At 35.2% G+C, this 12,289-nt stretch overlaps 1 protein-coding gene across 3 annotated transcripts in view; it reads right to left on the bottom strand.

Annotated features, from left to right (window-relative positions):
• The window catches only part of PLOD2 (procollagen-lysine,2-oxoglutarate 5-dioxygenase 2), a 96,041-nt gene that overhangs the window by 57,458 nt on the left and 26,294 nt on the right, over window positions 1-12,289 (bottom strand). For all 3 annotated transcript variants that reach the window (XM_055295139.2, XM_055295138.2, XM_063611292.1), the window contains exon 2: window positions 1,035-1,126. In XM_055295139.2, the coding sequence (XP_055151114.1) occupies window positions 1,035-1,126 (92 nt within the window). The remainder of the gene's footprint in view (window positions 1-1,034; window positions 1,127-12,289) is intronic.

Raw genomic sequence — 12,289 nt, 5'->3', positions numbered from 1 at the left:
TCCATATTAACATTTAGCTGTCCTATATTTACATCTATACTTAGTATTCCAGTGGTTATTTAATAAAAACTACCTTTTTAGTACATTACATACTCAAATGGATCAGTTTTTCTCCAAAAAGTAATCTTTCTTCTTTTTTTAAAAAAAGTTTTTTGCTTTTTGTGTTCCTACCTAGGTATCTCCTTGTTCTCCTCTTATTTGTAGAAAAGACTTGGCTGACAGATCCTTCTTTCTATTAAAAAAAACAAGTAAGTAAATAAAATGGCAGGCCTCTCATAACTAAGTTTAATAGTTCTATCAATTTCCCCAAGTTTCCTCTGATCACTTGTCAATGAGATGTTCACCGGGGATAAGTTTTCTAAAATGCTTTCGTTAAAAATACATTAACAATGCTCCCAAATTCCTCTAAATGAAAACAAACAAACAAACAAGCAAAAACAAAAGCAATTCTCAATAATAGACAGGAAAGGCACCCTCTTCACATTTATGTTTCTAATTCCCTGTAAACAAAGAATCATCCTACGATAGCAAAACCCATTACAGAAAAAATTATTCAGTCAGTGAAAAAAATCCCTGCCAAATCTTATTTACATTGTATTTGTACATAACCTGCCAGAAAGAAATTATATATATATGCAAATACATATTAACTTTTTTTGCTGTTTTATAGAATATATTTATACAAAGCATTGGCAAAAATTAAGAAATTATTGTTTGAGTGGCACAGCATTATTTTAATTATTACAGGTGCATAATAGTTGCATATTTATGGGGTACGTGTGATATTTTGATACAGGCATATAATGCGTAATGACCAAATCAGAATACTTTGGCTATCCCCTCACCTCAAGCATTTACCACCATTTCTTTGTGTTAGGAAATATTAATAAAGCCAAAAACTACATGAACTAACAGCAATTATGTAACCAAATGCTACTTCCTTGTGAGGATTACAGATTGTAGTGATGTTATTATGAAAAACGTACTTTAGGCACATATTATAGGAACTTTATAGGTTAAAGGATATACCATACCTTCACAGTATAATTGAAATATTTGGCTGACTGCATAAATCGATGGAATCCATCACTTTCTTTTGTTGCTACAGTTATGACTAATAATTTATCTGCAAAGACAAAAGGAAACAAAAGAAGGTTTACCAAGAGATCAAATGTTCACATTTTACAACTCACTACAGCAATTAGAGACCTCACTAAACCCATGGGAATATTCTGGTTTACTGATCTACACAAGACTAAACAAAGAGCTGCTGAAAAAACAGATGACTCAAATTGGTTGTATTACTACCAAATGATGAACCTTCAAATGATAATTATTTCAATGCAAAAAAGTACATTGATGATTAAGAAAAATCGTGCCATCAATAGAGTATTTCAACATTGAGAAAAACTTCCATAAAATTAACATTTTTTATAATCCATGATTAAGATTCTCTGACATTATCTAATCAACAAACTTCACCATCATCTATAAATCATACCTGATTTATGACATCATCAGTGAGGAGATCAGCAAATTACATTTATCAAAATAATGACATATACAAAAAACAGATACAATCATTAAATCTGATCCTAATTTTCTAAAATAAATTGTGACAACTGGGAGCAAATATTTAAAAACAAAATCTTAATTATTTTTCCTATCCGGGATTGGTATTTTATGAAAATTCTTACAAGAAACAACATTATTTATTGTGTTTTGGTTTCTCTTTAAAGAACAAATGGAATCAAAATAACCACTGCCCTAGTAAATATACAACTGTTAGCTACCATTTTATAATGAATTATTATTTTCAATCCAACATAACACTTCTTTTTAGTAGAACTAGATAGATTTAAGGAATTGTCTCAAAACACCTACATAAGCTACTACAGATAATGATTAACTCTAATAGGAAAATACATGTTGGAAAATGCACAAAAGAAACAAGTGCATCAACAAATGCCAAAAGAGCTGGAACACTTTTTTTTTTTAACTGAAGATTTAGAAGGACCCATACACTAAGAAAGCAAAACTAACATCTTTTCAACATTCTCTGAGTAACATCATTTGTCTCTCACTTGCCCTCTATTTATAACGAAAGAATTCAGGTTTTGAGTATCCCAGAAGCAACAATCACCAAACATGGTAATAATGCATTATAGGATTCAGTTAAAAATTATAGATGAACCAATGTATTTATCCGTCAAATTCTGAAAATAACTACAATAAAATATAAGTAAGTACAATATACAAAGAAATACTAAATTCAAACATTTATTAGTCAAACAAAAAAAAAATTTCCATGAAGATAAACATCAACATTCTTAGATTCTTTTCTAAGAAAAAGGTATTTCTTGGCCAGGCGCGGTAGCTCATGCCTGTAATTCCAGCACTTTGGGAGGCCGAGGTGAGCAGATCACTTGAGAGCAGCAGTTTGAGACTAGCCTGGCCAACACGGTGAAACCTCATCTCTACTAAAAATACAAAAATTAGTCGGGTATGGTGGCACACGCTTGTAATCCCAGCTACTCAAGAGGCTGAGACAGGAGAATCGTTTGAACTCGGGAGGCAGAGATGGTAGTGAGCCAAGATCACATGGCTGCACTCCAGCCTAGGTGTTGAGGCCCTAGTAAATGTATTTTAAGAATACTTTTAAAAATTAACTATTTAAAAAAATTTTAATTTATAAAGTTTCAAACACAGCTTAACTGATTATGAAAATTTAACATTATTCAGAGTAAATTTCAAAATAGGGAATACCACATTTTATAAGAACAAAGAGCTTTTTAAAGTCTATCTGTAATAAAATTACTCTATTTAAAGTTACATTTCTTACTTAAATTTTTCTATATAAATCATAAGAATTAACTACAAGTTTCAGTTTTTACTGGATGGATTTTCACACTTACAATTCCAGTATAAAGTTAACAGCAAGGATTTCATCATACTTAATAGGAAAAGTTGGCCAGACCCTTGAGTAGACAAAAATGTTACCAAATCCAATGACTCAGAAGGCAAAGCTTAATCATGTGTAGTCTGACCATGTCTAGCAATCCTATGCCAAATAAGAACTCCTACTGTTTCAGTACTGTTGCTCTTTATAAACAACCTCAACCAAATCACAAATAGGTAATTTTGTTAAAGAAAGGTCTGGTTAGTAATATTACACATCAACAGCTGTTTCCTCTAAGTTGCTATTCAGTATCATGACTATGATAAGAAACAAATCTTAGTTGGAGAAAAAAAAATATTGTTGACATGTATCACCCACATGCTTTTTTTTAACCAATTCAAGAATTCAACCATCTCACCATTTATGAAGTATTACTGTTAGAAAATGTAACCTAAACTGGATACGTACTTTTCGGATTTCACTACCATTTACGCTACAAATTTATCAGAAATAAAGAGACAAAGATATGGTGACAGGAAAGAGATGTCAGCAAGAAAATTCAGAACATGAGAAATTCTACAGGACAAATGATTTATGTAACCGATGGCAAAAGGCACAAAAGTGAAGGGAAATATATAGAACATTAATATAAGAGACATTTCAAACAAATGTTAGTCATGGACCTGAGTTGGGACCTGATTTGTAAAAGCTATAAAAAAGCATTTATGAGAAAATTAGAGAAATTTGAACACTAATTAGATATTTGGTGATGTTGAGAAATTAGTTAATTTTTTAGCATGCTAATTTCATTTACATTTTTTTAAAAAAGAGTCCTTATAATTTAGAGACACATACTGAAGTAACACCCAATCAAATGATATCATGCCTGCAATCTGTTTTAAAGTTAATTGGGATAGATAGATTAAAACAAGACAGGCCATATGTGATAAATACTGAAACTGCATTTTTTGTATGTTTAAAAATCCCTATAATTATTATTTTTCCATCTATTCGTTCACTTATTGAGTCAACACGTATTTTCCAAGTCCCTCGTTCAGTTACTCATTGTTGCATACAAACACAAAATTCAGTGTTAAAAAACATAAAACTTTATTTTCATATGGTTCTGCAATATGAGCTCAGCTGAATAGTTCTTATTTTTATTATTTATTTAAATTTCATTTTAGATTCAGAGGATACGGGTGCGTGTTTGTTACATAAGTATATTGCATATTGGTGGGGATTTGGCTTCTAGTATATCCATTACCCACATAGTGAACACTGTACCCAACAGGTAACTTTTCAACCCTTTTCAACCCTCTCCCAAACTTCCGCTTTTTGGAGTCTCCAGTGTCTATTTTTTCCATCTTTATGTCCATGTGTACCCACTGTTTAGCTCCAACTTATAAGTGAGAACATGTGGTATTTGGTTTTCCAAGTTAGCTCACATAGGATAATGGCCTCCAGCTCCATTCATCCTGCTGCAAAGAACATAATTTCATTCTTTTTTATAGCTGTGTCATATCCCATGGTCTGTGTGTGTGTATATATATATATATATATATATATATATATATATATATATATCACATTTTCTTTATCCATTCAACCACTCCACTGATGGACTTTTAGGTTGGTTCCATGACTTTGTTGTTGTGAATAGTGCTGCAATAAACTTATGAGTATAGGTGTCTTTTTTATAGAATGACTTCTTTCCCTTTCAGTAGATACCCAGTACTGAGATGGCTGAAGAGATATTTCTCAAAAGAAGAAATACAAGTGGTCAAGAAATATATGAACAAATGCTCAACATCACTAATCATCAGAGAAGTGAAAATCAAAACCACAATGAGATACCATTTCACACTGGTCAGAATGGCTATTGTTAACAGGTCAAAAAACAACAGATGTTGGCATGGATGCAAAGAAAAGGGAACACTTACACATTGCTTGTGGGAATGTAAATTAGTTCAACCTCTATGGAAAATAGTATGGAAAGTTATCAAATAACTAAAAATATAGAATTCCTATAAAGACAGTACAACTTTATGCAAAATCTCTAAACTTCCAATCAAAAAAAAGATAGAAAATTATGCCATGTAAATCTTTTAGCAGACTGAATCATCTAAGGATAAGGAAAGATAAAATATTTATTTAACCAAACAATATTATAATTTAAATAACTATAATTAATACCTTTTCCAATCCACCCTCCACAAGCCAAATGAATGATAAAGTGAGATGACTAAAGAATGGTGCTTCAATAACAGGCACCTGCCAACCACTGCTACCACCAATCTATAACAGCAACAGCTATCTCACTTTCTTCGTTTCAGCAAGATACCTGGCACCATGATGTTAAAAAACAAGCAAATGGAAGCTCATCAGTAGCCAAATGTAACCTCTATTGCCACCTTCAGACTCTATTAGACAACAGATCAATACAGTTTCCATGAATAAGAAACAGGTGATGCATCTATACAGTGTGGTAGATTTGAACAACCACTTACCAAATTAAAATCAGTAGCAGACTATGTAATCATCTTTACATAATCCTCCAAAATGCCTATCACTGCAGTAAGATTTAATAAATATTTGTTAAATGGCTGAATATTTTGCTCTGTCTGAAAATTCAGATGAATTTCATAATTTCTCCAAAAATCAAGAAGTCAATTTGTTTAGAAAGGCCAAAACATGCTATGTCCTCGGAGCTCTGGAAGAAAAAAAAAATGCATTGTTGGAGTCATTTTTTTCTCCACATAGCTGTTGATATCTGAACACAATTTACCAATATTCAGTGGTGACACAATTTTTGTATTCAAAAACAAACCGTGGTTTTAAGACAGAAAATGTTTTTGCTAATATATCCTGTCACCAAATGCTAAAGCAGCTTATAAAGTCCATCTGAGGCCGGGCGCGGTGGCTCACGCTTGTAATCCCAGCACTTTGGGAGGCCGAGGCGGGCGGATCACGAGGTCAGGAGATCGAGACCACGGTGAAACCCCGTCTCTACTAAAAAATACAAAAAATTAGCCGGGCGCGGTGGCGGGCGCCTGTAGTCCCAGCTACTCGGAGGCTGAGGCAGGAGAATGGCGTGAACCCGGGAGGCGGAGCTTGCAGTGAGCCGAGATTGCGCCACTGCACTCCAGCCCGGGCGACAGAGCGAGACTCTGTCTCAAAAAAAAAAATAAAAAAATAAAAAATAAAGTCCATCTGAAATCCATTTTTTTTTTTTTTTTGAGACAGAATCTCAGTGGCACTGAAATCAATTTTCTTAATGAGGGCATCACAGTTAAGTAACTCAGCACTAGCCCAGCTGCCTTTTATCCATATCTTCTCAGGTAACTTTAAACACAGTTCTTAATTTTAAACTGGCAACAATAAGAAAAAAATTATTGTGCCACAGAAGTAACTGTGAATACACTGTTCTTATTCTACAACTAACTGATTTTATGACCGGACATGTCTTTTATCTGTAAAGACTACTGTTTCTCAACTTTCTACTAAAGAAAAATGTTTTCGTAGTAAAAGATAGCATAATAGAGATGTTGAGAAACTTCTTCTGCAAAAGGTCAAATAGTAAATATTTCAGGCCTTATGGGCCACACACACTCTCTGATACAATTTTATTTTTTCCTTATTTTTTTACAACCTTTTAAAAAGGTAAAAAACGTTTGTAGTTGTCTGGCTGGCTGTGCAAAAACAGCCAAGGGCCAGAATTGGCCTAAGGGTCGTAAGTTTGCTACTTATTCATATAGTTGGTCATATGGATCTGAAGGCAAACTGGTTAAGCTTAAATCCCAGCTCTCCTATTTCTTCTTGGTTTTGACTTGGTCAGTTACTTAAACTCTGTGTCTCAACTGTAATATGTCTGTAATAATAGCAGACAGTATTTCCATGAGAATAAAATGAGTTAGTATATATAAAGCAGTCGACACAAACTCCTACATATGTGTTAGGCAGTATCTTATATATATATTCAAAGGATGCATGGGCAAGATAGATTACAGCTGATGTGCAAAACTCTGCGGTTATAACTCCCATCCCTTTCTCTACCAGAGATACTATCCAGATTGTTTTTAAAAATTATGGAAAAACAGTCGTGAAGCTGTTTATTCAAACAGCTTAGCAAGTAACTCTAGATACACCTTCTCAAATCTTTACATTCCTCTCCATCTCCCAGCAAGCTATAATAACTCTAACTCAAGTTATAATCAGCACTAGCTCAGGCTTCTGCAATCGCCTCTTAGGCCAACTTTGTACACTCTAAACCTCTGTTTACAAAGCAGCCAGAGTGATCATTTCAAAACAGTTAGATATCTGACCATGTCACTTCATTGGTAAATACCCTCTTAGGATAGTAGAGAAACTCCATTACCACAATGTGGTCCTAGGTTACTTCTCTCCTCTCCAATCTCATCCACTTTCTCTCTCCCCTTTGTTCTCTCTTCTCCAACCACATTGGCCCGTTTTTTATTTTCTAATAATTCCTGCACCCCCCCCATTCAAAGAGAAGAGCCTTTTCAAGACCATTATCTAATATTCTTCCCTGACATCTTGATGTGGTCACTGCCTAGGTAAACTTGAGATTCTTACACATATGCTATTTCCTTAGAGAGACCCTCTCTGACCTAACTAGAATAGGCCAGTACCCATACAATGTTTTCACTGCACTTTCTACCTCTCTTTCAGGGCACTCACCACAAATTGTAATTACATATTCATTTGCATAATCTCAAATTATGTGAGATTAAAGTCTCTCTCTCCAATGAGACTGTAAGTTACAGAAAGGCAGAGAACATTATTTTGCTCACAATTAGACCTCCAGAGCTTATCACAATATTAAGCACACAGTAGGTTCTTAAAAAACATTTCAGAATGAGTGGACTCAGGGGCAAGTAATATCATATGTCTTGCATGTACGTGTGCATAAAATAATTTAACAAAATCCCTATGTAGTTAGCATCATCATCTCAAATTCACAGGTGAAGAAGGTTAAGCTCCAGTAAACTAATCGACTTAGCCAAAGTCACCTAACAAATTACTAGTAGAGCCAGAAGTAGAACTTCAGAGTTATTCCTCAATGTCATGTGGCCTCCCTTGCTGACAACAGGTAAGTTTTATTATGTTCAGAAAAGAGACAGCAACTTAATACTTCTATCCTTATAAAGATCTGCTTGTAAGGTTGGTCCTTGGCAGGCATCTGAAAAGTTGGATTCCATATGGCTTCCAGACGGTTTTCCAATGGGAAGGGTTCCCATCATTCCTAGATAAGATGGCTCACTGTGGCTAAATTATACGAACAATGAGGTTTATGCTGAACACCTGCCTTCCTTCTGGGTGCTTGAAATTTTGGTACAGAGGCTGCCTATGTGACCATTCTCCAGAAAAGCTATGGGCACTGAATCTCTAATGAGCTTCCATGGTAGGTAAATATTTCACACATGTTGTCACAAGTAGTTAGTTGCTTGGAGAATTAATTAAGCACATCTTGTGTTACTTCACTGGAAAAGAACTGTTAGAAGCTTATTCCTGGTTTCCCTGGACCTCACCCATGTGCTTTTTCTCATTGCTGAATTTGCTTTGTATCCTTTCACAATAATAAGTCATAGACATGAGTACAACCATATGCTGAATCCTGTAGGTCCTCCTGGTGAATCACTGAACCCGCAGGTGGTCTTGGGGATGTCTGACATATTATCCTAGCTACGGTCAGAAAGTCTTATCTGAAAGAGGTACTATGGGGATAGTGCCTTATGCTGTGTTCTGTACTCATAGGCAAAGCTAGAGAGATACAAAAATGACTCCAAATAGATTCCAGAAAATAAGTATTTGGTACATAAAGTAATCATACCCTGCTCTTCCACTGACTGAAAGTCATTTCCTTTAATGTGAATTATGACCTCAGGGTCAGTCTAGCAAAGCCCACTTCTTTCATGAAGGAGGAAACCATAATCTAAAGAGAAAACAAGACTTGTCCAGGATCCTGCAGTTAAGTGGTAACCGATCTAAGACAACTCGGGATTCACAATTACTAAAAAACTTGGTTTTCCTAGGTTTCATTGCACAATTTTGTTGCTTTGTTAAGTACTGAGTCGCCAAAAACTACAACAAACTGAAGCCATGCAGTCTAATTTTATTTTGTGGAATTGCTGAAGAGAATTAATTTTATTTTGCAGAACTGCTGAAAAAAATTCAAGACAAAAATTCCTCAAGAGTAATTCACGTCACAATTTCAACAAGAAAAAAAAAAAACCTAAAAAGGATGTGTCAAGAGAGATCCAATGATTTCCTACCATTTTTGTAGAAAAAGAGGGGCAATGGAATGCTTAAAGAAAAAAGTCACTTCCAACCTCTAACGCCACATACAGGGCATTTTCACACACATTAGCTTTCAGATGGATGCCTGGGCTTCCACAGCCCACTCTGGACAATGAACAGACAAACCACAAATTAAGAGAAGTGCTGAAAAGTGGAGGGTAGTATGCAGAATGACTCACCATCCCAGTTTGCCCAGGGCTGAGGAGATTCCAGAAATACACGGCTTTCAGTTTTAAAACTGGAAAAGTCCTAGGCAAACTGGAATGAGTTGGTCACCATTGCAGGATGTGCAGTGGGATGGAGAGGGCAAGTATCACCAGTTATTTACAGAAAGGCTGTAAGACAAATTGTCCTGGATAAGAGTCATGACGTTAAAAATAAACTCTTCTAGAACCATAAGGTCCAATACTAACTAGATGCCAAATGAAGAAGGATAGATCAAGACTTCCAGAGATAACAGATATGTGAAAGACCAAGGTGCATCTTGACCATCCCCATCCTTTATAAATACTTCAAACCAAACCCCATCCTTTATAAATACTTCAAACCAAACCATGATATATCTTTATCATTTTTTTCAAATAAAAATTTTATACATGCCAACATTAAGAACTTTTTTTTTTAGGTTTCCTGATCATCCCTTTGGATATTCATTTTTTCCAGTGATATACCCACATGTGTGCTTTTGTCTGTTAGCTAACCTAATAGTGAATGTTCGACAAATTTAAAGACAGAACTCAAAGGAATATTATGATCAAGAATTTCTAGTAGCTAGTTACTTTCAAAATGCTATGAAAGCTTCAAGACATTTTTTAAAACATACAGATTACACTGCAAAAAAAAATCAAAATTCGTATATTTATGGTCAATAAAACTTGAATAAATATTAGACAAAGATTTGAATTTTAAAATAAAAGCCTGGCCGGATCCGGTGGCTCACGCCTGTAATCCCAGCACTTTGGGAGGTCAAGGCGCACGGATCACAAGGTCAGGATATCGAGACCATCCTGGCTATGGTGAAACCCGGTCTCTACTAAAAATACAAAAAAATTAGCCAGGTGTGGTGGCTGGCACCTGTAGTCCCAGCTACTTGGGAAGCTGAGGCAGGAGAATGGCGTGAACCCAGGAGGTGGAGCTTGCAGTGAGCGGAGATCACGCCACTGCACTCTGGCCTGGGCGACAGAGTGAGACTCTGTCTCAAAAAAATAAAAATAAAATAAAAGGCTCCATTTTCCTAGTATGAGGTGTAATTTTTAATATAAAATATTGTGGGCTGCTCTATAACCATGTTATAGCAACAACTGATCAAGAAAATTATGAGAAAACCTTGAAATAAATACAGTGACATTTAAATACATTTACATTCTCACAATCTCAACAGTATCCATATACTTTAGAAAGTCATTAATAGATACATATGAACCATATAATTTTTCCAATCTGTACAAAAAACCACTTTACTTAGAACTGCTTGTAATAACTCCCTTCAGTAAATCCCACAGGCCCTCATCACCCCTATACCTCTCTACTTCTGCATCTCAACAATTGTCCATGACCTAAATGTTAAGAATTCAACCTAAACATGATAAGCAATTAAAAAGGGGGGGAGCTGCTCCTCATGTATGCCAGTCCCTTCCCAGAAACACAGAGATGAAATGAAAGGGCTGGATTGCAGCCAAGGACTATACACTGAGTTTCAGCAAATTCTTTCCAGAGTTCAGAAGGGAAAAGTAAAATTCAAACAGCAAAGAATGATCACATATGGCGGGGAGGAGGTTCAATCAGAGTCAAACTGGACTTTAAAAAGTTGGGGAAAAAAGTGTGTTATGGGCCTTACTTGAATACAAACTCAAAAATGAGCCAAAATGTGAGATGGCTGACCAAACCAAACAAACAAAAATAAAAGCTATCTTAACAAGAGAAGTGATGATTACACTGTAATCTGTACAGCCCATCTGTGGAAAATTATAAGAGCTTGGGATGCTAAATTAAGGAGAATTTTGACAAATAAGGAGTTTAACCAGTAGGTTCAGGGGTCTTGCAATCACATCATTACTGAATAGTTGAGGGATTGAGAATTTTTTTACATGAAAAAAAGAAGAAAGACTCACTACCTCCCCACCAACTCATTACATTTGAAGAGAAAACAATACCAGATTTTCTCTATATGATTTTAGCAGAAAGAACTGGCTGGGGTGGAAATAGAGAAGGGAATTAATGAGGAGTGCGGATTACATATCAATACAAAGTACAATAAACAATATCCAAAATGAAAAGATTATCTTGGAAAAGCAGTATGTTTCCTATCTTTATAAAAATTAAAACAAAGAGTATAGGACCATTTTCCAGAATTTATGACTTGGAAAACACATTTGATCCCTTCAAATGTTATAAAAATGTATATACTAGATATAATTTTAATGTCAAAGGAAAATGGATCTGCCCCTTCGCAAATAAAGCAGACTTTAATCTGTTGAATTCCAAGGGTTCAAAGGTTTCAGCAGCCTCCACAAATGAATGAGAAACCTTCTTTGAGTGGGATGGGGTAACCCATCTGCTGGCCAAATGCTTTATTAGAGAATATGAACTGCCTGCCAGAAATCTGGTACCAAGGTTATGTAGCTTGCTGAAACACATATGATCTGTTACTGTTTATTTCATATTTTACACAGACACTAAAAATATTTCCAATGCTTATATGAAAAGGCGATCAATAGTAAAGTTAGGAACCAGGACAAACCAGCACAGGCTGAGGTAATATATTCCTGCCAATTCGTATATGAATAAGGAGAGTTGCCCTGGAGCAGAAAGCTTGAGTTAGGCTTATGTTTAGGCAAGCCATGCTCTAAGAGAAAGTTGTAAGGATGAGGTGCCTGAATCAAGATAACATTTTATTCTTCAAAACGGAAAAAAAAACAGCCTTTATGTACAAGTCTGCCGAAATTAAAGCAATGAAAATAAATGAATCAGTTACACAAAATTAAAAGCAGACCTGATAAAGTGTGGTATGACTGAAACAGGAACAAAAATGGAGAGAAGTCATAACTTTTATTTACCACCTTCAATTAC

This window comes from Symphalangus syndactylus, chromosome 10, assembly GCF_028878055.3.
Source record: "Symphalangus syndactylus isolate Jambi chromosome 10, NHGRI_mSymSyn1-v2.1_pri, whole genome shotgun sequence".
Taxonomy (NCBI): domain Eukaryota; kingdom Metazoa; phylum Chordata; class Mammalia; order Primates; family Hylobatidae; genus Symphalangus; species Symphalangus syndactylus.
This window is presented reverse-complemented; position numbering and strand designations above follow the sequence as displayed.